This window comes from Quercus lobata, chromosome 6, assembly GCF_001633185.2.
Source record: "Quercus lobata isolate SW786 chromosome 6, ValleyOak3.0 Primary Assembly, whole genome shotgun sequence".
Classification (NCBI taxonomy): domain Eukaryota; kingdom Viridiplantae; phylum Streptophyta; class Magnoliopsida; order Fagales; family Fagaceae; genus Quercus; species Quercus lobata.
In genome coordinates, this window is record NC_044909.1 from 11421581 (window position 1) to 11445091 (window position 23511).

At 32.7% G+C, this 23511-nt stretch overlaps 2 protein-coding genes and 1 pseudogene across 2 annotated transcripts; all 3 read right to left on the minus strand.

The window, feature by feature from the left end:
- Positions 1-4141: 4141 nt before the first annotated feature.
- LOC115951104 lies at positions 4142-4266 on the minus strand (annotated as a pseudogene).
- Positions 4267-4345: 79 nt separating this feature from the next.
- Positions 4346-9302, minus strand: LOC115949622 (transcription factor MYB111-like). Its single transcript, XM_031066898.1, has 3 exons — positions 9041-9302; positions 8759-8888; positions 4346-5642 (listed from the first exon to the last, which is right to left on the minus strand). The coding sequence occupies exons 1-3, from the start codon at positions 9279-9281 to the stop codon at positions 4733-4735; spliced, it is 1281 nt and encodes a 426-aa protein (XP_030922758.1). The 5' UTR covers positions 9282-9302; the 3' UTR covers positions 4346-4732.
- A 4041-nt stretch (positions 9303-13343) lies between these two features.
- LOC115995051 (AMSH-like ubiquitin thioesterase 3) lies at positions 13344-23074 on the minus strand. The gene is made up of 14 exons (XM_031119462.1): positions 22719-23074; positions 21635-21699; positions 21461-21536; positions 21171-21371; positions 20827-20927; positions 18918-19023; positions 18770-18816; positions 18239-18563; positions 17990-18079; positions 17806-17868; positions 16764-16838; positions 15611-15673; positions 14842-14894; positions 13344-13849 (listed from the first exon to the last, which is right to left on the minus strand). Exons 1-14 carry the CDS (start codon positions 22815-22817, stop codon positions 13669-13671), a joined length of 1545 nt encoding a protein of 514 aa, XP_030975322.1. The 5' UTR covers positions 22818-23074; the 3' UTR covers positions 13344-13668.
- Positions 23075-23511: the final 437 nt, after the last annotated feature.

Here is a 23511-nt window from a genome sequence, read left to right on the forward strand (position 1 = left end):
CAGCTACTTCATCTTTTATAATTGATGTAATTTTTTAACGTTAATTAATTATGGAGTTGTGAGAGATTTTAGAATTGGAAAAGCTATAAGATAAAAGTAACTTCATTTAGATTATAAAAAATAAATAAATAAAAATAAAAAGCATCTTCATTTAAATCAAAAATTAATATAGTTCTAGATATATATATATATGCATGTAGTGCTCGGTTTGTGATGCATGAGTTATAGTCAAATTGCAATTCTTATTTAGCTTAGATAATTTATTTTTATATATCAATGAATAAAAAGTACAATGGATAATGAACATATCCTTAAAGTAATTGAATGAAACATATCCTCAATATAAATCTACAGTTTAATTGGATTATTTTAGCTAAGTTCCGTTTGAGCTGTTAACATCCAATGCTAAGTAATATATAAAACCAGAGAAATAACAACATATGGAGCGCCACCAATTTTCCTCAACCATTCATAAAATCCATCTTCTTGACGTTTTGAGTCTTTCAATAAAATGCATATTTCTTGATTTATTAGTCTCACTTTGAAATAAAATTTGTTGTTCTTTGTGATTCATGATTTTTTTTTTTTTTGGGGGTAAATAATGCATGATCCTTATTCATATATCTATATATTTATGAATTTGATGCTGATGGGCCATTATTCTCACTGCATTCTATGTGGTAGGTAAAATACATAATTTGATTTTGAGTCCTTGCTAGGTATTTGCAGGTTTCCTATGCAACTATATTGATCAGATATGTAGAGAGAACAAAAAAATCTTTATGAGGTAAATAATTATAGTATTTTTTATCAATTTGACATGGAAAACAAAGGAGGATACTTATCTAGACATTTTTTTTAAAATTAATTAACTCTACTTTCTTTCTTTTTTTTTTGGGCCAAAATTGTTGTATATTAGTTAGTAGTTACCCATATATGATTTGTCACTCTATTCTAACCTTTTGTATTTCTTAAAATACTAATTGTTATTCTCATATTATCACCAACTCAATTTACTAAATTTTCTTTTAGTATATATGATTTATATCTAATTCTTGATTTCATTTATTTGCTTTTGCTTAAACTTTTTTTCTTTTAAAATTAAATATAAAATTTATAAATTATAAATTATGACTGTGGTCAATATATAAATTGTTATATATTTATATATATATATGAATAGTTTGTACGACTTTTTTTTTTTTTTTTTGTTAATAATAGAGAGTAGAGAGTGAGATCAAATTATACATATTGTTGGTCACAAGGGATGTTACTCGATATTACTTCTCAATTCTCATCATATCTCAAGGTTTTTCCATTTAAATAGGCGTTGGTGATTACTTGAGCCTTAAAGCTCAATGTATTATTCAAAATCATTTTATTTTAGTTATATAGTTATCTACCATCTTCCATTCAATTATTTTATGTGTGTGTGTGTGTGTGTGTGTTACCTTAGTCTCACACACAATATACATTCATTATGTAACTTGAAAGTAAAATATTCATTTATTTTATTCTCTATTTTATTATTTAATTTAAATTAAATTAATAATAATAAAAATTGTTTACATATGAATGTGATAAAGCCGTGCATCGCACGGGTATAATGCTAGTATATATATAAACCGAAGTTTTTGACTTTTTATTGACTTCTCCAGAGCTTGCCACATCATTATCATTTTTTTAAAATAAAATCATTTTTGTTTAGTCCAAACTTAATAAGGAGTGAAACTCTATCTTTTTAACAAATCTAACTTAAACTTAAACTCATCATTATCATTTTTTTAAAACAAAATTATTTTTGTTTAGTCCAAACTTAACAAGGAGTGAAACTCTATCTCTAACAAGTCCAGATTAAACTCAAACTCAAACGTTGATAATTTATCTCCAAATTTGTGAAGTTAATCATGAACACTATAAAAGTAGTGCAAACCCCAATATTTTTTTTTTAACCGAGTAGAGGTATGAGCTCTTCTTCTATTATTTTATTCTCCTCTACTTTGTTAAAAAATAATAATAATAATAATAATAATATTTCATGGTTTTTCATGTATTTTTTAAAAAATAAGTTTCGTACATGAACCACCAAACTCTCTTTAGCTATTTTTTACAGGATAAAAAAGCTTGCAATAATTGAAATTTAAGGTTGTTGTTACTGCATATGTCTTTGTTTCACTTCATGATATGAAAGTATGTTAATTTCTTAGGCAAAAAGCTTGTATACGATATATTAAGAGGAGGTATGGCTTTCATTATTTCAATGTGGGCTCCTGCTCCACTTTTTTTAGCTTATTGCTTTGTGAGTTCATGTACTTTTTTTCTTTTTCTTATATTTCTCTTTTGAATAGTCATATATTTTTTGAATTGTTTCAATAACTTATTCTTTATTTATATATCTTTGTTAGCATTTTGGAAGTTTTAACATCTGAATTTGTGTAGTCACACACACACACACATACACACATATATATATATTATCTATAATTTGTAGGCTCTGAATTTTTTGATTCCTTTGAATAGTTATAGTCATGGATTATTTTTTTTGAATGCAACTCATCTTTCTCTTATATTTCTCTATTATTTAGTCATACATATTTTGTTTTGTTTTAATAATTTCTAAGCAGTAAATTATTTTGTTAGGTTCTAAATGTTTAGAACAATTGGCAAATCGTGAACACAAACTTGTCTAGATATAGATCTTAGAGTCTATAGGTTTTATTAGACAATACTCAATGTGATTCAAGTCAAGATTCAAGAACATACAAGCTGCAGGAAGAAGATTTCATAATCTGTCTAGTTCGATCAATCGATAAACAGGCTCGATCGATTGAAAGTCGTATCTACAGAATTTTAATTAAGCCCAAACAGCAGTTCAAGCCCATTTAGGATTAGGATTTCTAATCTACTTCTCCCAGTATATAAAGGAAACCCTAAGCACGTTTTTATGTGGCTTTTTAGAGAGAAAAGAGTGTGCCTCTTTTGTATTTAGGGTTTTGTTCCTAAAAAGCTCTCTTATGTCTTCTACCGGTGTTATTCCTTGAAAAATCTCAAGATCCGGTATTGTAGAAGTTGCTACCTTCTCTTGTCATCAAAGGTGTTGATGATCTAAGCCTTCAAGAGTGGTCTTGGAGTCACAAACAGGAGAGTTTGTGTTGCTAAACTTTTGAGTGGGATCTCAAAGTCACAAACGGGGGTGTTTGTGTTTTGCAAAGGCCAAAGAAAGAAGGAGTCTGTGGATTCGGAGTTTGCACATGGTCGTGTCAGTAAGTTCTATTGGTGGGTAGCAATAAGAAGTCGAGCGTGGGGGTTAAGAAGTCGAGCGTGGGGGTTTGTAAGTCTTATTGTATGAACTACGATTCTTTCTAGTGAATTTGCTGTTTACCTTGAGGATAGCTAGGTTAAATCCTCCCCAGGTTTTTTACCGGTTTGGTTTTCCTGAGTTATCATATCGTTGTGTTATTTATTTTTCCGCTGTTTTGCATGATATGATTTTTTGTTTGTGATAACCTAGATTTGGAATTTGGACTAAGTAACAACTTGGCTAATTACCTAAGTTAATCCAATTGTGTTTTAAGGGGTCTAAAAACTAACATATTTGATTCTTTAATATGTTTTGCTCTTTCAAAAGTTTTAATACCTAGATTTTTGAGTTTTTTTTTTTGTAGTATCTGAAATTATCTGACAAATTTTTTGTAAGCCATTGCACGTTAAAACAATGGCTTCTTCATTAAATTGTAACACAAATTGAAATCATACAAAAGCAAATCATACAATGGTGTAGTTTCTTAATCAATTTAAAATTTTATAAAATTATTTTAGTTTACCTCATAAATAAGTAGGTTCCCATGCATAATACAGGTTAGCGACTAATTATTTAAAATTATAAAAATTATGAACGCTTTTCAGCGCAAACCAAACAATAGAATTTTTTTTTTTAACTCACTTTCGTGATTACAACTAAATAAAATAAAAATAATTATTCAGAAAATGGGTCGATTTTTCCGAAAACATGTTCCATTGAAATAAGGGAGTGTAAGATAGACAATACCATGAGTTGATCACACAAAAATAAAAAATAAAACCAATGAAGAAAGTGAAAAAATTTATATAAAATCATGCACATTGTAACATTTTATCTTTTTTTTTTTTTTAAGGTTCCATCACTTGGACAGACCTTAAGCGAGCACCCCTCCATAGTGCAATGGAAGTCACAAGCTTAGGCCATGGGCCTACTTGGTCACCCATTGACCCCATCCAGGTAAGTTATTTTAAGAAATAATAGTAGACTTTATTTATTCAATATTGCATTCTACAATAAGAAAAAGAAAAGATGAGCATTCTTTTACAAATATTGTAACATGTATTAGGATATACTGATTACAATCTTATTTCACACTAATGATCTGAGCAACTATAAAGTGTGTTGCGTGACGCAATTACAGACATTATCCTACTAGCACTTTTAAGTGTTCTGCTAGACACAATTACATACATCAACCTACTAGTATTTTGAAATATCTTTAATGGATTGTACATTCACTCAGACTACAAATGCAATTGTAAGATAAAATCAATTATTCCAAGAATAATAATCTCTCCGCTCACATAATAACACTATTACATAAGAGTGATGTGAGAGGAGGGAATATTATTCCCGAATACTTATTAATTATTCGACAACAATGACTAAACACAATCTCTTTCTTACACTTTTTGTGGCTTATGGACGGTATTAATCTTCACCCTTGCCAGTTCCCCATAAACAAGCCAACATATTTTCTCCTTCATCCCATAATTCATATTGATTATGACATTCAGCACCACCTACCCAGTCCCAATCAAGCCACTCATAATCAAAGCTTGAATTAATTGATGAAGAACAAGTATTCCATTCCCCATCTACAACATTTGAGCTTATGACACTACTCTCTTTCCCCTCACTTGTGGTCTCTTTCTCTGTTTTAAGGGCCCTATTATTTACTTTCTCCTCCTCACTATTGATGCCCAAGACCCCATTTTCTCTTTGCTCCTTATGAGCCACAGTCCCATCTGTATTTACAACCCCACTTTCAAGAACATAACCAGGTTGCATTATTTCACCATCAAACCATTCATATGGCCCCAAGCCCTCAGTTTCTCTCTTCTGGCTGGGACATAACACAGCTTCACTGTTTTGAATATTAGGGCCAGCTTGGCCCAATATGATCACTGTTGTGTCCATACAAGAACCATGAACTCCAGGGCCTCTTTTAGCCTCTCCCTGCTGCTCTGGGGCCCCAGACTCAACAAGACCCATCATTGGGTTCTTTCCAGCTTGTCTTACAAAGGTACAACCAGTTACACGCGCTTTTTCTTGGGCTGTTGGATCAAGCACCTCATCATCTGTGGCTGTGGTACCACTTTGTAGCAGCGACATTCCAACAATATTTGAGGCTGTGTTCTTGTGCTTCTTCGTGGCTAATCTTCTAATTCGACTTCTTCCATCTCTTCTCTTGCGTGTAGCAGCCATGTTGATAACTGTAGAAAGAGATTCATTTGTGGATTTGGTGAAGCTGTAAAGCTTTCTGCTTAAGTGGGAGTTCCAATAGTTCTTTATCTCATTATCTGTTCGTCCAGGTAAATTTCCAGCTATCAAAGACCATCTACAACAATCATATCCATGAACTCCAAAGGGTTAGTATATACACACAAATGTACTTCAAAAAATAAAGGAAGAAAAAAAAAAGTACTCTTTGGTTTCACATTGGAATTTTTTTTAGTTGAAGCTACGTTTTTAATTTTTTCCTGCCCCGCTCATTTGCTTTATTTAAAAAATAAATAAAAATAAATTAATTGGCATAAGTTTAGACACAATTGTAACAAGTAAAAGTGACAATACTCCAATCATAACTTGCTATGTAAAAAGGTTTTGGAATTTTAAGATTTTAAATATTTTATAACCCAAACCCAACCAAAGCCTTATTAAATTTTATAAACATCATTCTAAACTTATCCTATTTATATTTGAAAAATCGAAATCCATCCCATGCAATTAGTGGATTTAAACAAACCATCTCAAGGCAACTTAAAACTAAACAACTAATATATTACTAAAACCAAATTCATGGTTTAGCAAGCATTTTGTTTGTTTGAGAGAGAGAGAGAGAGAGAGAGGTGGTCTAAAAACCTTAAGTCTTCTATACCTATTTTAGATTGAAAGTGATGCACATGTACTTTTGGTATATAAACCTTTCTTGTATATAAAATCAATAATATCGGTATCTTAATTATTTGAATACATGAATGAGTCAGATTCAAGTATCCAAAAAGTAAGATTGTAAATGATTTGGGCTGTTTATGAATAGTTCAAACTTGTCTTGAGAAAAAACTTGTTTATATACATTTATTAAGAAAATAAACCAATTTTAAGCTCAAGTTTAGGCATAACTATTAAACTTGCCAATCACAAATACTATAATATGTTTGTGAACAAGTTCGTGAGTATAAGACTAAATACACACACAAACACAAATATATTTATATATAAACTTGAGCTTGTATTGTGTAAGTTTATAAATAAGTTCTAAAAATATCAAAATAATATCTGGAATTTATTGATAATATATATAGTCCATTTTGTCACAAAAAAATTATATATAATTTTCAATAATACAAGGTTAGCAAATGTAATTTTTTTTAAAGTTCATTAATATATGAAAACCATTCTATTTGCATAACTCAAATAATATTATTTAAACTATTATTATTTATTAATTATTATCATGGATTTGTTAAGGGGCTAAAAAATTATAGTTAATTATATAACTCATGAACAAGCTTAAACTTGTTTGATAAAAATAAAAAATCAAATGAACCAAGCACGAACATATATTATAGTTTATTCATAAACATGTGTTTAGTTCGAGTTTGAAATATACATAAATAAAAAATTTATAAATTTTAATATTTAACTCAACTCAATTCAAGTCATTTATAACTCTATCAAAAAGTAGAGTTCAAATATTGAGTTTACACTTTTGAACCCAAATCTATTTCATTCTCAATTTTATATATATATATCTTAAATTTGTGACGTCATTAGGCTTAACCTCAAGTTCCATGTCCCCCTCAAACCTAACCCACTTCCATGTCCCATTCCTAATCAACTTAAATTCAACAAATCATTAATAAAAGAAAGTAGTCAAGAATTTTTAGCTCATGAGTGAATTTAAAACCCAATTTAGGAGGCAGATTAAAACGTTTTTGAGTCAAAAATTTCGTTGTCATCAACAAATTTGGAAGGGTATTGACGCTCAAAGCAGCCCCAAGGGATCTGATATAAGTGACAATATAAGCCCATTAATGTGGTTTATGCAAAGATAAGCTAACATTGATTTTTTTTTTTTGGTAAACTAAGCTAACATTACGTCTATATCTCATTGATGTTATCATATTTAAAATTTACGTCTATATCTCAAAAAGACATATAAATTCTCTTGCCCACAGCACGACGAGTTGGGCCTCTTTTTGCACTGAGAACCATTCACATCTCTTCTGTTCACTATGATTTTCTGGTTTTTTTTAAATTTATAGATGATTTTCTGGTTTTTTTTTTTTATAGAAAGATAAGGATTTGGTCCCCCCCCCCCCAACAAAAAAACAAATGTTTTCTCTTAAGATTAATCTTTAAAAAAAAAAAAAACACTTATTGCAAATTAAGAACCTATTTGGTAATGTTGTTCTAGTAACGTTATTTGTATTTTTTGAAAATACGCATTAATGAAAAAGTGTGTAAAAATACATATAATATTATTTAAATACTGAAAATTATTATTTAAAATTCATTACATTTTGCCAAAAGCCCAATAACCTATTATTCTAGGGTGTACCTGAGTTTTAGGCATCCTGGGGCAAGAGTCATGCTATATAGGCATTTATGGTTTTGGTCATGCTATTACTGCCAGAACTAGAACTAGCAGTAGGGGATAAAAGGTGATAAAGGCGCCCCCTTTTTTTTTTTTTTTTTGATAAAGGCGCCCCTTGGGGCTACCATTCATTAAAATGAAATGTCAAATTAACCATTCATTCTTGCTTCATGGCCAAAAGAAAAGAAAAAGAATTAAATAAAAGGACATGCTATTATTGAATGACAAGCAGCACATTTACTACAAAAGGACAACAAAATATGATAGTGCCCATTATAGCAATAAAGTTTGAAATTGATGTATAGCTATGGTACATGCATTAATTAGCTTCTTCTTGTTCTCGTTTTTTTTTTTTTGAAGTGTTACTATTATTCAAGTATAATTATATTTTTATATATCATTTTTTTAGCAAATAATGTATGAGTAATTTTCCTTAATCAAACAATTTGCTTTAAGAAAAAACAAAAGAGGGATAGCTTCTTTAAAAATAAACAATAAAAAAGCAAGATAGAGAGTGGTTTGAGGTGCATGTTTCCATACTCTTGCTCTTGCATGAGGTTGCCTACTCTATTCCTTTGAACTTGCATTCCAGGAATGTGGATTTCCTGATTTTAAGAAAGTTTCATGTTGGGTCTAATATTATCGAATGGTTATTCCTTTTTTTTTTTTTTCCAGGCTGATAAAGAAAAATTCATAATAAACCATTTCCACATATATATATGCTCCAACACTCTGGACATAATACAATACTTATATGTATTAAATTTGGACACTCAAGCACTGAATACAAGCTAAACACACACACACACAAAGCATAAATATTGTAATATAATACAGCTTAAAGTAGAGCGCACCTATTTCCCAATACAGTGTGCAACTTCACAATGGTTTCTTCCTCTTCAGGTGTGATGTTCCCTCTCTTCAAGTCTGCCCTCAGATAATTTATCCACCTTAGTCTGCAGCTTTTCCCACACCTTAACAAACCTTCAAAAAAACCATTTTGCCTCAAAATAAATAAATAAAACAATTCAAGAATCAAGACCCATCTCCTTTTTTATGTGTCAAATATTAGTTTTCAACATATATTGTACGTACTTGGATTTATTGTTTAAAAAAAAAAAAAAAAAAAAAGGTACCTGCATTCTTGGGCAAAGTCCTCCAAGAGCCTTCACCATTGGCTTGAATGTAGTTGGTCAAGATTTCATCTTCTTGGACAGTCCATCTTCCTTTCTTCAATCCCACTTTTTCGCAACATGGTGCTCTTCCCATTTCTGTAGACTCGAGAGAGAATGAGAAATATAGAGAGCTCTCTACTGGATTATAGTCTGTGAAGTTTATAGGAAGAGAGGAAGAGAGAGAAGCTGGTGATATAGACATATGAGCGGTGACTAAATTTTGTTCATGGACTAGGTTTGAATTGTCGGAAGTGTGGATCCAGACTTTATTGCAATCTTTCTACATTAAGGTGTATGGACCCTACGGGCCCAGAGAATATAACGAAAAGAAGAAAGCCACGTTGTCCTCCCAATTTAAATAATTAAACCATTTTTGCCACAATTTTCTTTCATGTTTTTGTGATGAGTAGAGAAAAAGTTTTGAGTTTATTTGTTATTACCGTGATGGGTAGATAAAAAGTAATGGGTTTATATAAAAATAATATGCAATTAGACACAATTTGTTAGATAGGAGAGATATAGACCATGTTGTATTGAATAATTTCTAGGAAAATATTAGAGTCATAATCAATTTCACACTTATTTTCATGACTATTTTATGTGGATGACGGTGAGTGGTAAGTTTATGTGAAAATGATAGACAACCAATCACATACAATTGTTGTTAAAAAAAAAAAGATGTGAAATTATCTCTAATTTCTTATGAGACTTCCACTAGAACATCAAATGTATATAGTTTTTATTTTTTCACTAATAAATATGATTAGGATTTGAAATTTATGATATTTTTCTTATATGATAATTACTTTTTACCATTATTTTACTCTTTATCATTACCATTAAATTTTTTTTTTTTTTTTTACATTGAATTTGAACCAAAATTTCTTTAAGAGGTATTTATAATACCTGTAACTGTATTACGTGAAAAGTCTTGTAATTCAATTGATACTTTCTAGTGTTAGTATTTAAATGAAAATATTTAGATTCAAATATCTCATCCTTTAACTATCAAATTTAAAAATTATTTCCTATCAAAAAAAAACTTAAAAAATTATTAAAAAAAAGATGCTGTCATAGAGTTTTTTTTTTTTTTTTTTTTAACTTTTTCCCCCTTCAACTTAGTCAATTTAATGAACTGTGACAGAGAGCTCTCAGAAATGAGCTACAAAGGGATTTTTAATACAGTATGGGGCCACTTGAGTGACACCACCCTTGATTGAACTTTCACTATGATGTATTTCTCCTTGTTTTTTGCTCGTCTAGAGGACATTAGGACAGATCCACTGGAAAAGTATTCAATTCAATTCATTGTTAGAAGTTAGAAGTTAGAAGTTTTAACTTTAAAGGTCCAACTCCAATAACATAGGTGGGAGGCTCAACAATTTTAGCGGCTAGCTCTTGCCGCCTATGAGAGCCAAACTCGTGCAAATTTAATTAACTAAGCATTCAAGAAAATTAAAATAAAATAAAAAATCTCTTAGACTAGGGTTCTACTTCAACCCTCATTTTTTGTTGAAGTGCATGTTGGGCTATTGAACATTTCTTTGATCTCTTTTGTACCCATGGAAGTACTAGACCTTCTTTTTCATGGTGTGCTTTAACTTATAGCCATGGGCTCTCACAATTCATTGACAATGTCGTATAGGGATTTATTATATCACCTACCAAGCATGTGCGATTCCTCATCCTTTAGGTGATTCATAGGATGTACTATAAAGCAATACTGGATCCAATCATGTAAAAAGCATGATGATGTGAATAATATTGACTGAAACTGAAAATAGGGACCATTCTCTCAGTTTGCCCTTGTCAATTTTGGCAAACATTGAATTGGATCACATGCATAGTTTAAGAATGCAAAGATTTTCATTGATATGGAACTAATATCACTAAAGTATTATATTTTTGTTTTATATTTTTTTGGCCATGACTCAAGAACCCAACTGTTCAACAATTAAATTGAGGGAAGGGAAAAGAGCATGGTCATGACTCAAGAACCCAAACACAATACCTTAGGTAGTAGCTTGGCCATACTTTTTGACTCAGTTAAAGGATGGTATATTGAATATTGATTTTAGAGGAAAATTACTATTGCGCCAATCAAGAAGAGTTACAATGTGACTACTCGAGTTTCAAACCGCATAAGATACACAGTATTACTTTAAGGAATTCTTCTTATAATTACACTATTTGTAGGGCGGAGGATCATAAACACTTGAGGATTAGCCAAGTGCTCTAAAAACCCTAGAAACCCATTATAACAAAGAAATATAACGTGATTAAGTTATCAAGCTCCGTCAAAACTATAACTTATATTGGTGTGCATATCAAATAATGTCTCCTTTAAAGCCAGCAACATTTGATGAAAACACTACAACAAGGGTTCATTTGTCGCTCAAATTAAGTTTTCTAAACTTACTGATTAGAAAGAAAGTATGGGTCTAAGCACCTTTTTCCACATTTAAAAAAAAAAAAAAAAGTATGGTGCCTGATCAGGTGTCCTTTTTGCTGAAACAAAATACAATCCCATTATTCCATTGGGACACCACTTTCTAACTTTTACATTCTAAAGCAGTGTGCATATCAATAAACGAAATGGACAGCAAGCTAGAGGCGTGGTAAAAAAAATTGCAATAGGTCATACACTATTCATGCATGTATTTTTTACTGTGTTATTGTACTTTGTATATATGTATTAATCAGCTCCAAAGTTTCGAATTTGGGGACCCAAGATCCGATTATATCACCAATTCACATTGTTCGGGTGGTTTGGTTCTTCATTAGATCTTTATTTAAAAACTAACTAGTCGTTAAACTGTGTAATATATATATGGGATAGGTTTGTTCTAACTAGTTTTGAATATATTTAGCAAAATAATAATAACAATAATTTAGAATCCTTACAACTCTGAAAAATAATGACGCCTACATGAAAAACCTAGTTGATGTAGCAAAAATTTAATGCTACTGGAGAAAGTGTTAGCAAAAATTTAATGCTTCCATTTTACTATATATTATATGAATAAATTCACTACTGTATTATTCCCTATAAAGTATGTACTGTAGGGTTTTAGGGCAAAGCTGAACAAATGTGCAGCCGAAAACCATAATGGAAGTGTAATTTCTAGCCACTGTGGTGTAGCTCAGTTGGTCCCTGGGCCTTGGCTCAGGACTATGGTACATGGGTATGTGTCCAACCTTTACATTTTTAGGTGGTCCTCATACTCAGTCACAGTCACAGCTAGCCCAGCCAAAAAGTGAAAATGAAGGTAACCCACAGAGCACAAAGTTATTCAAACTTTAAAGCAAGTCAATAGGGTTCAATTAAAAGCATTAATTGGAATGCCATTTATAACACTACGGCTCAATTGAACTCCTTTTGCTACTAAATTCAATAGGTTTGAGTTTAGAATCCCACACAGCTATGACTTCTTAACATGCAAATTATTAAAAGGCGGCGTTTGGTAACTCTATTTGTCAGAAAGCAAAATGCAATTGGTTTTTATAAGAATTTGTGAAATGCATTTAGAATAGAGGTACCAAAAAGCCAGGAGTCATGATATGCATGAAAACCTGGCAGGCTGAGTGATTTCACGTGCTCCTCTTTACTCTTTAATATAGGCAAGTTGGCAACACACCTGTAGCATGGTAGACAATCAGCATGTTCATGAAGTCACAAGAATTTTCTTCACCAAACACTGGTTGTGGTCCAACATTATAAAAGAAACCGATTTTTTTTTTCTTTCCTTTTTGATACATTGATGATAGGGGGGAGATTTAGACTTTGTATATCTCCGTTAGAAACATCAAGAGGTGTTAACCAGTCGAGTAATAAAATTTTTGGCAAAAGCGACTAATTTAAGAAACATCCCAAGCTTTTCCATTTTCATTAGCCTAAATGAGCTTCATCCTTCTTTAAATTCCTTAATACTTACGACTTGAGGGAAAAAAAAATCATTTGCGTTTGTGTGATATGGAATAACATAATTATCTTATACATCCAACATATACATCTCTCTCTAACATGTGAATCTCATATTAGTTATAAAATGATGTCCTGATTGAAATTATACACATGCCAGATGCACAAGATATATTCTCCTCTCCTGCGATTAATTAACCAAGGATAGACAGCTGCTAGAGCTCCCTTTGCATGATCTGAATGCTTCATCAGGTCAACAGCCTTTTTTATTATACATTTACGAAACGGGAAAAACTCACCTTTCAGGCATTTTTTAGAAGCACGTTTGAACACATATAGGCATTCATATGAAATCGTTCACCTTCCATAACTTATCTAATAACTTTGATGAGATTATCAGGGTTCCTTGGAAAACTTGGACTCATGAACAATGCTGGTGTTAATTACAGAACTCATATTTACCAAGTATCACTACAACGAGTACAAAATCTTAGCACATGGTGGAACACAGAAGAGGATGTGTGTGCTTTGTATTCAACCTGTATCTCAGAAACCATTTGAATTTACAATGCTTTTCATGTCAGGTGATAAGAGATTTACTCTTGATATACATATTTTCCTTCAACCTGATGATTATTTTCTCAGAAACTCTGTCAGTGTTAAGAAATCATGGTCTTCGAAGATCTACAACGTCATACTTCAAACTGGGGTTCATATAGACATGTGAACAATGCTCATAAATTGGACTTCCATCATCTGGCTCCTCATGGGGATGAAAGCCACGTTGTTGGCAATTTCGAATCACAGACACACCAGCTGGATCAGATAAATGAAATATGCCATGTGGACTGCAGTAGCATAGGAAAAATGTTAGCATGTTAACTAAGTAATAATATAAATCAGATCTATAAAATGCTAACTATTCATCCCTTTATGTCATCTTACTCAATATCTTAACACATAATCTAGCAACATTAATCTGCACAACTTTCCAAATAAAAGACTAACTATTGCATTTGCCAACCTGTAAGTCTGCACCTAAAGAAACAACCAAATAGAGTCCCAATGGTTGGCTTGCCAATAGATACCATCTACATTTGGCACTAGTAGTCTAGTTCACAGGAGTAACACACTCCAACGCTCAACCAGGGGAAGAAAACGAGGTTTTTTTTTTTTTGGGGGGGGGGGGGAGAGATTAATCTGCTATTCACCTGCTTTAGTTCTCAATAAATTACAGTGGTGCTCCTCCAATCAATTTTGTTATGCCATGTGAATGTAAGTTTATTAAATGGGACGCCAAGGCTTTCATGAAAATAAAAAAGGTAACAGCTGGAGTTTCATTACTCTTAAATGTCATCCACAAGGAATTTGGCAAAAGAAAGAACACAATATAAGGATCGAGCAAATCAATGGCAGCCCATTTAAATGAAGAAAGAACTAAGGAGACCAAATGGCCAAATACAATACCTTTACAACTCTATCCACCTAAAATCAAACATCCAAATTTTAGATTTTGGTCTATGCCCTTTCACAGGTGAGGTGACCATTTCTGGAAAATAACTGGCTTTCCAAGTGTGATAGAAAAGGATATGTTGCATATACTATAAAACTTTAACCTCGGAATGATTTAATGTTTATGTTGATGTTATTGTGTAGAACCCATTTGAGAGAGAGAGAAGGAAAACTCAGAATGATCTTTTTAACTCATCATGATTTGTAATACCAACAATAATATTAAGTTCAAAATATTTTGCAATTAACTTATTCTAAATCAGCAGATTTTTGCATTGCTTCATACATATTTGATGTGATAATCACTAGGTGATACAGGAAAACCAACCTCGAAGTATCTGTAGGGGCCATAACAATTGCAATTGCTTCAGGTAGCATAATCTACAACAAAATCACAAAGAAATCCTGTCAGCAAAGTATAAATACAAAATAAAAGGAAGCTGGAGGAAACATAGCAAATATGCAAATCTACATGCAGTTAAACTAATCCAAAAAGCTCTCTCAAGTCCTGAGAAATGCTAATAATTATTAATTGCTAAAAACTAAAATTCACATTTAATTGCAATTTCACCATTTCTCTATTTTGCTTCCACTACCAAAAAAACTAAATGTTCTTAGTTTTTTATTTTTTTTATTGGTAAGTTATAAATGAACCCAGTGGATCTTAACCCACAACTTCACCCTCCATCACGCTATTATGTGAGGAAGAAGTGCCAAAAAAGCCATAACTCATTGGCTAAATTTTCTTAGTTTACATATCTTTTAATTCTACACTTTCTCTTCATGTATGTTTCAAGAACCATTTGTCATTATTGCTAACAAGTGTACAGCTTATTCATCACAATAACCTAATGCATTCATAAATATAGAGGCCACAATTGTTAGGGGTAACTAGGGACGTGGCCCTAAAAAAGATCCATTGTAGCTTACCCCAACTACAAAAAATAATGGAAAAAAAGTAATAAGAGAAAAGAAAAAGAAAGCATTAATCTAGCTCCAGTAAAAAACTATAACACTTTGCATTTTACGACTTAGATCAACACTACTAAAATTTTAAATTAAAAAGCAAGTAATCTATCAACAATACCCTTTGTTACCTGGTACGAATAATGAGTGTGCAGATCCACTGATGACATGAAGCAGGTCTGTGATGGGTGCGTCTGAATATCACAATCATAACAGAAAGAATAGTCAAAAAACAAAACAATTTCCTACAGTAACCCATGACCTCAGCCTCCATTCATTCTTGTGGGAGGCAAAAGTGTCATTTGATCTAGAACTCATTGGCAAAATAAGCATTTATCTTTGCAAAGTAAATATACAAATATAGCACATCAACTTCTCTTCTCCTAACTACAAATTTTAGATCAACCAGGAAAGAGAAAACATGAATGCCACCTATAAGAGTGTCTCGCACAGGTAAGGTTGGTTCCCAGATCAAGTCAGAAAGACAATGAAAGAGCATATTGCACCTAAATGGAACAGGGAAAAAAAAATGGCAACCCAAATAATCCCACTATAAACTGTTGTTTATCATATGTTACATATTTACAAAATGATATTTTTTTTGAAAGGGGATTGAATTAACTCAATTATATATTAACAAATCCAGACAGTTCAGTCATCTGATAGGTTTTTAAATTTGAATCTATGAACCTATCAAGTTGTGCCAAACCAAAACAATGAACGTTTGCATGAGCATGAGCAAACTGACAAGCCCAGTTCAGTTACAGCATACGTACATTTTTTTTTTTATGACATGAAAACTCACCAAGGAAGGGTTCTTTGGACCCACCCCTAGGGAGTAAGCCACGGATACACGACCCCATCAGCCAAAACCAAGTATCAGGTAACCCAGGGGAACTCCTAGTGGGGATCTAACCCAGGATGTCTACAGCTCATCCCAAGGCTACAAAGTTACAGCATGCGTACATGGAAGCCTATGTGTTGAGTATTGTATATAATATTCATGAGCATGGTAACAACACAATTAAGATAGGCTAAAAAATTTTAGTGACATCAAATCTATTATTTCAAAAGGGGAGCAACATCATTAAACTAAAAGTGCAAGACTTTTGAGGCTAACAGTGTGGAGACCATCAGTCAAAATAAAATGGCAAGATATAGTTCAAAATTTTTGTCAAACCAACATTTCAACACATTCAAAGCAGAAAAAGAGCATGAACAAATAAAACTAAATGAGAAGTATAATTAACAATTACTGTTCATTGAGAGTATTCACACACTTACGTGAATCCACCCAAGAGGAAAAAGCGATAATTTGTCTTGAACTTCAAATATCTCTTCTTCATTCAACGTTTGACACTGAACACAAAGGGGTTACAATTTATTATTGCTAATGGCACATAATACAAGTGTATCTAATAAAAACATACCAGTCTAAAAATTGAGATATTAAAGACAAAACACAGAAGTGCTATCTGAACACATTCAAGCTTTTGTATTCTACAACATATCCATTTAACTTTAAAAATATTGACACATCATTTTCACCCAGTAAAGTCCATTGTTTGCATTATTTGGCTTCACTCAAAATTCGCAACTGGCAAAGGTAATATCTGTTTCTTATATACATTTTTTTTTTCTTATTGGTAAGTATACACACAAGTATTTAGACGTAGGAAAACTTCACTCAAATTAGTAGCACATCACAGAGCTACAATAATCCTCACTATTAATCAAACTCCTACAGGCAATTGACCCCGCCCCTTCTTATTGGGGGGGGGTGGGGGGTGCCGTTTATGCTAGAGGTCATTTTTATATGAGTTCAAAATTATAATTAATAGATACAATAAAAAGGGGCATGCCCTATTGATAGGGAAATATACCAAAAGGGCATTCCAAGATAACCACAAAGAAAAAATAAATAAGAGAAGCAGTTATTTATATTTAGAGAAAAGAGAAATACTAGGAAGGGAAATTCAATAAAATTAAGGGCAAGGGCAGACCTGCAGAATATGAGATTTGCAATTACTCTTTCTTTAGTATTATATCCATTTACATCAGCGGTTAAACAGTACATCAGAAAATGGAATAAGAACTAGTTTTGGATGAGAATGAAATGTCCAAGAATCTCAAATTCTTCTTAATACCCAAACATTTAACAATGCCAATGCACCCTCAACATTTTTTCAGCATTTGATCTCAAAGCTAAGTAGATCGCCTAAAGGCACAGAATACTTTTTCCCTGAAACCTTACGACAAACAGAAGCGAAATTCAACTTGAAAGAAAGAGAGCATAAACATTAATATTAATCGATAGCTATCATACCGAATCTGAAGTTGACTCCTGCTTTGGGATAATAAGCGTAGTGATGTGGAAAACCCTGTTTTTCTACAGCCACATGAAATTAAAAGTATAAGAAACCACAAGATGAACTTTCAAGCCCCCTGTAACTTCTTTTTTACAAGCAAAATACAGTATTATTTCTCCTTAAGATATTAGTTAGGCTTACCAGTGAACCCGCAAGAACGCCACATGTTTCTAAATTTTTCTGTGTGTTTGCCCGAGCCAATCTCAAAAAATCTTCCATCATTTTTACAGGCTGCAATATAAATTAATTGAAACTAGAATCATATTCATCGAGAATTAGAAGCAGATTGACACTTAAAAGTAAAAAGGAAAATTTATTTTGATGTTATCAAGAAATAGACAAATGTATTTTCTAGAATATACAACACAAGAAAAAGCACTAGAAGCCTACAACGTGTAGATGTTGATATGAATCAGAACTTGGCATCCCATCCTGAGAAGATATAGCAGGTCCAGGTCTCGGATCTGCAACTTTTGATGGAGGAATTGGAGTGAAGTCCTGCTGCAGTTGAGCAAGGACAGGAGGAATGGAAGGTTGCTTGACCAACCGGAAATCATCTTCCCTTGCTTCATTGATCAACGGAGAACAAGACTCCTCAGCAGGACGTAGCCATCTGCCATCATCTAAGGAGAGCACCGACTCCATTGCAGATCTGACCCCTCCTGGATCGCCATCTTTTGCTGCCACAAGATCATATTGTCCAGCCTGATTCAGGCTATTAACATATGACAAAATTTTCAGATGTTACAAGCAGCCACAATTTAAAAGCAAAAAAATTGACAAGAAATAACAAGTGTATGGTCAATGTGTTGAATTCACTACAATGCCATATGAGAAAAACATAAAACATACAAACAGGTACAATAGGTAGTAAAAGTTTGGAGGATCAGTTGAGCGGATGACTTTGGCAGAAGTCCTTACCCCAAATTTTCAGTAAGAGATAAGTCTGTATTGCTTGGATATTGAACCTGTATTACACCATGGCCCTTATTAGTTTATGGAGTTTGTCCCAATCCAAAAAAACATATATATTATATATGTGACGAGAAAAGTAAACAAAAAATTTCACCTTCATTCCTGAAGTAGGTCCTAGCCACTGGCCCTGAAGACCATTCGGACCTAAGAATGAGTGTCTAGACAAAGTTTCCTTCTTTGGAGCAACTAGACCAAAAGATCTGCACATTTCCAAAATCTTATATTATGCATCGTCCTTGGAAAAAACTACCATACTAAAGAAGAGTTGTTTAGCAATTTTATCTTTAGGACCAATTTAAGTTTGAGAAAGACGTGACCTGGTCTCTCGAGATTACAAGTACAATAGAAGAAACATATGTAACATAAAAAAGCAATGAACACATGAACTAAACGAGGGCACAATGAGATGAATTAAAGGAGATAACAGCAGACAGAGGAGAAAGGCCAGCACCAAACATCAACATTAAACTATAGATGCTTATACCTCAAGAACCATATAAGAAACAGAAAATAGACATTAAATATGGTTTTGAGTGATTGTTTTGTAAAATTGTACCAACCGGGGAATTATGAAGAATTGCTTAAGTTCACACAAGTTGAGACACTTATTAGCAGGAGTACAGGTGCTTAAAAGAACCTTTCTTAACCTGATTTTCAAAGCATACACCTCTTGCTACTAATTTTTCAAATATAAGTGCATAGGATTGTTCCATTACAAGGTTATATTCAAATAGTGCTTAAAATTAGGATTTCCTTGAATAAAATAAGTGGAGAGAGAGTGTTTAATAAAGAATCCTTAAACTTTGTCTATATCATTGCTTTAATATTCTCTGCAAGGATTATTAAACATCCAAAATTGTTTATTAAGTAAAATCTCCTAGAAGGAGCAGACATGAAGAATACCTAGCAACTTCCATAATCTCTAATTATATCAGAGCACAAAACCTGGTGGACCCTAACCAGCTCGTGTTATCTGAAACATGAGCAGGTTCAGATGAATCTGCACCAAATCAAACTCACTACTCATGGGCACCTGAAAGTGATAAACCCAAACCAAGGCCATAAAAATTTTCCATTTTGTTTTCAATAAGTAACAAGGCCGTCTAAATTGTAGCATTCCAAGGTCCCCAACCAACCTGCCACTCTCTAAAGCTTCCAAGCCCACTCCCCTAATTGGGAGAAATAAAATCGGGATTGATGTATAAAGGTCAAAACCAGTTGCACTATAACAATTGCTAGTCCCAACTATCATGATAAGTGCATACCATAAATCACAATCGCAATTATTAATTCAATATATTTGCCTCAATGCTACAGAAAATTATTACTCCTAGTCAAGCAACCACAAATGTCAACATACACGTGCAAATGTAAGGAACTCTGTTTAAAGCCTAGGTTTTTTTGGGGGATTTGGGTGGGTAAATACAAATGCCTGTATGAGATTGAACCCGTGACCTAACCCCCTACCCATGTTTACAGTAGGCAAGGAGATGAAATTTACATAATCACCATAAATCTTCTTCTTCTTTTTTCTTTTCTTTTTTTTTTTTTTTTTTTTGATAAGTGATCACTATAAATCTTCTGTTTCTTGGTCAACTTGAAAGCCAGCCATCAAAAATCAATAGAAAATATACAAAAACCCAAGCATAGCATAAAGGACTACACTTGTTGCCATACAAATATTCAGTTACTGCTGGCTCCTCACTAAAAGAACAGACATCAAAAACTGAAAAAGTTCCAAACTACACAGGTTGATTTTGCTTCTTTTTTTTATTATTGGTAAGTTACACATACACCCAGTGGGTCTTGAACCTACAATCTCACCCTCAACCTAGTGCTTATAAGGAGAGGAGGTTCCAGTTGAGCTAGAGCTCATTGGCAATTTTCATTGTCAAAAGATATGACTATCTTTTATTTTATACATAAAAAGATATGACTATCTTAGAGCAGCCTCATGTCTCTAGTCACTAAATGATGAGTAAATAATACATTAATGTACTCACAGCTTCTGAAACTGCTTGTCAATTTGCATGGAATTTGGTGAAAAAACCTGAGAGTGATCATTCTTATACTTCCATGAAGACTGAGGTGCCACGCTGGCATGCTGCAGCAACATGAAGAGAAAACTAATATTTAATATATTGACTGAATGTATAAGGGGGAAAAAAGCTTCCTACAAACTTCATATAATATTGGAAAGAACATTATGAAAAAACAACATTTTGACTGAGACACAATACTGAAGAAATAATGAAAGGAGTGATGGAAAGCTTCCTAAGAACTGTATTGGCAGATAAAGCAAAGAAAAAGAAGATGAGTCAATATAGTGCATCAGTTGGGTCCATACCTGCCTATTATCAACACTCGAGTAAGAATTTTTATTAACAGCAGGCCATTCCAAGGAATATATTTCCGAACCAAATGAATTTAATTCCAGGCCGTCAAGTTGAGGCAATCCAGCTCCAGAGTGGCCCTCATTTAGTTCATCCACTCGACTTTGGAATTCTGGTTTCAAAGATTCAAGCTCATCTAGTACTGCTAACAATCTCTGGAACACAAACATGAAAAGCACATGAAGATATGTTACCATATATCAAAAATAAAAGAAAAATTAGAATGAATAAATTGATACCTCACCTTCTTATAATTTATTCTTTCCTTTGGAAGCAGAACCTGGTAATCTCGGTGGAACGGTATAGTTTCAGACACCAAACTGCATTGAGTCAAATTCTAAGTTCACACATCCAAAGCACAAACACCATTTTAGCAGCAGAACAATCACCACACACACACACCCTTTTTCTTCCTTACCTCGAATATCTAAGAAGTATGATATACAAATCTACAACATTCTTCTCCTCCCGATAAATACTGGCCTGAGCATACCCAAAACAAATAAAAGAAACAATAAGATAAAAGAAACAAACAAACAAAAATTGCATTTCATACTATTCAACATTGTCACAAAAAATCCTGCTTCAACATTTTATGAGTGTTTTTTTTTTTTAATCTTTCAGGTCTTTACTATTAATAATTCATAAGGAATGAGATTTTGAAAAATATGTAAATCATAGGAATAAAGTAGAGTGGATAAAGTAGAGAAGGGCATCAGGAGTATTGAAAATGAGTGTTTGTAAAAAAGCTATGAGGAGTCGCACGGAGTTTTGGGTTTAAAAAACGCACTTTTGACCCTAAGACTCTTATAAGACCAGCTATGCTCTGTGATAATGAAGAGTAAGTTGTTTCAAATCGAGGGACAAAAAAAAAATGAAGAAACCCCAAAATAGTATTAGTAGTAGTTAAAAAAAACATGTCCATTAACGAGGTAGTAAAGAGTATGGTTTTGGATGTACTTGGCTTGGGCGTAGTACACTAGACCCGTCAGGATGATGACACACAATCAAAAGTAAAACGTGTCACTATCCTTACGCGTCCACTTTAATATAGCACTAAACTCAAGCTTTGCCCATTTTGGATAGGATAAAATGGCAGATAAAAAAATTCATGTGGCCGACCCTAATTAGTCTTATTGGGGATCCATAGTTGTTTGTTGCTGTTGTTTCCAATTACTCTGCTTCATTAGTAGGCATTAATTAATTCTATACAACCAAAATGAATGATAAGCTATAGACAATTATATAAGCAAAATATGAGAAATGCTGTTATTCTATCAAAACCTATAAAAGCCATTTGCAAATAAAACAGTTAATAGTTTCCCCTTATATGAAACGGAATTCAAAAAACCCTAATTGATAATCAACATGTTCATAATTAAATCCAAAAACAGCTAATGAAATTGAAATTAAGAACTAATAAAGCAGGAATTAGAGAAAATTAAATAAAAAAGTGTGATTAGGGAATTAACGAAAGGGATTATTTTAGTTATATGAGAAACCTGTTTGAGGAGATTATCGGCGATCCGGTAGTAATGGCGCAGAGGAATCCGATTGTCGACCTCGACTCTCCGAGCGATCGAGTCCACGTTGATCTTCATTTGTCCCCGGCGACGGCGAAAAAATGCCGGTTGTGTAGGCAACTCCGATTACAATTTGATCGGTGAGAAATTACAGGCTCGTTCTCTTTCTCTTTCTCTCTCTCTCTCTCTCTCTCTCTCTCTCTCTCTCTTGTGTGTGAGGGAAGACAAGAAGGCTCGGAGTTGAGCGAAAATTCAAAACTTCGTCGTTTTGGAGAAGATAAGAAGTTTCTTCTGTTTCTTTCTAAAGATGTCGACACGATGATGCTTTCTTATTAAAGTTTTAGACTTTTAGTTATGTTTAAGTGACCGCGCAAATAATAATTGGAATGCTCTCCCGTTAAGGTTTTGTACACTTGTTTCAAAACATTTCTCATAACAATACTACTAATCAATAATTCTAGGATTTTTTTATCATAAAAAATAATAATCATTCAAATAATTCTAGGATTTCAAAAATAAAAAAATAATTCTAGGATTATCCCATCAAAATAAGAAAAATAATAATAATAATTCAGGATTATACAGTTTCTCACAACTATCTTATATATTTGATTGTAACTTGTGAGTGGTAAAAAAAATATGGTAAGTTCATATAAAAGTAAAGTAGGAAATGATGTGGTAAAGATTATTGTCCTAAATGGCTAGAACTACTCATTACTGATTTTTTTAAGTTTGATTCATTTCCAAATACTCTCGTGATATGACAAAATTT

Bases quoted from the DNA above. Each gene is read 5' to 3' on its own strand.
- LOC115949622 (XM_031066898.1), bottom strand. From the start codon at position 9,281: ATGTCTATATCACCAGCTTCTCTCTCTTCCTCTCTTCCTATAAACTTC. The intron at 8,889-9,040 runs GTACCTTTTTTT...GTTTTTTTGAAG, and splicing joins GACTTTGCCCAAGAATGCAG to GTTTGTTAAGGTGTGGGAAA. The intron at 5,643-8,758 runs GTGCGCTCTACT...TGATTGTTGTAG, and splicing joins CACACTGTATTGGGAAATAG to ATGGTCTTTGATAGCTGGAA.
- LOC115995051 (XM_031119462.1), bottom strand. From the start codon at position 22,817: ATGAAGATCAACGTGGACTCGATCGCTCGGAGAGTCGAGGTCGACAAT. The intron at 20,928-21,170 runs GTATGGACCCAA...ATGTTGCTGCAG, and splicing joins CGAGTGTTGATAATAGGCAG to CATGCCAGCGTGGCACCTCA. The intron at 18,564-18,769 runs GTAAGGACTTCT...ATATGTTAATAG, and splicing joins TCTCTTACTGAAAATTTGGG to CCTGAATCAGGCTGGACAAT.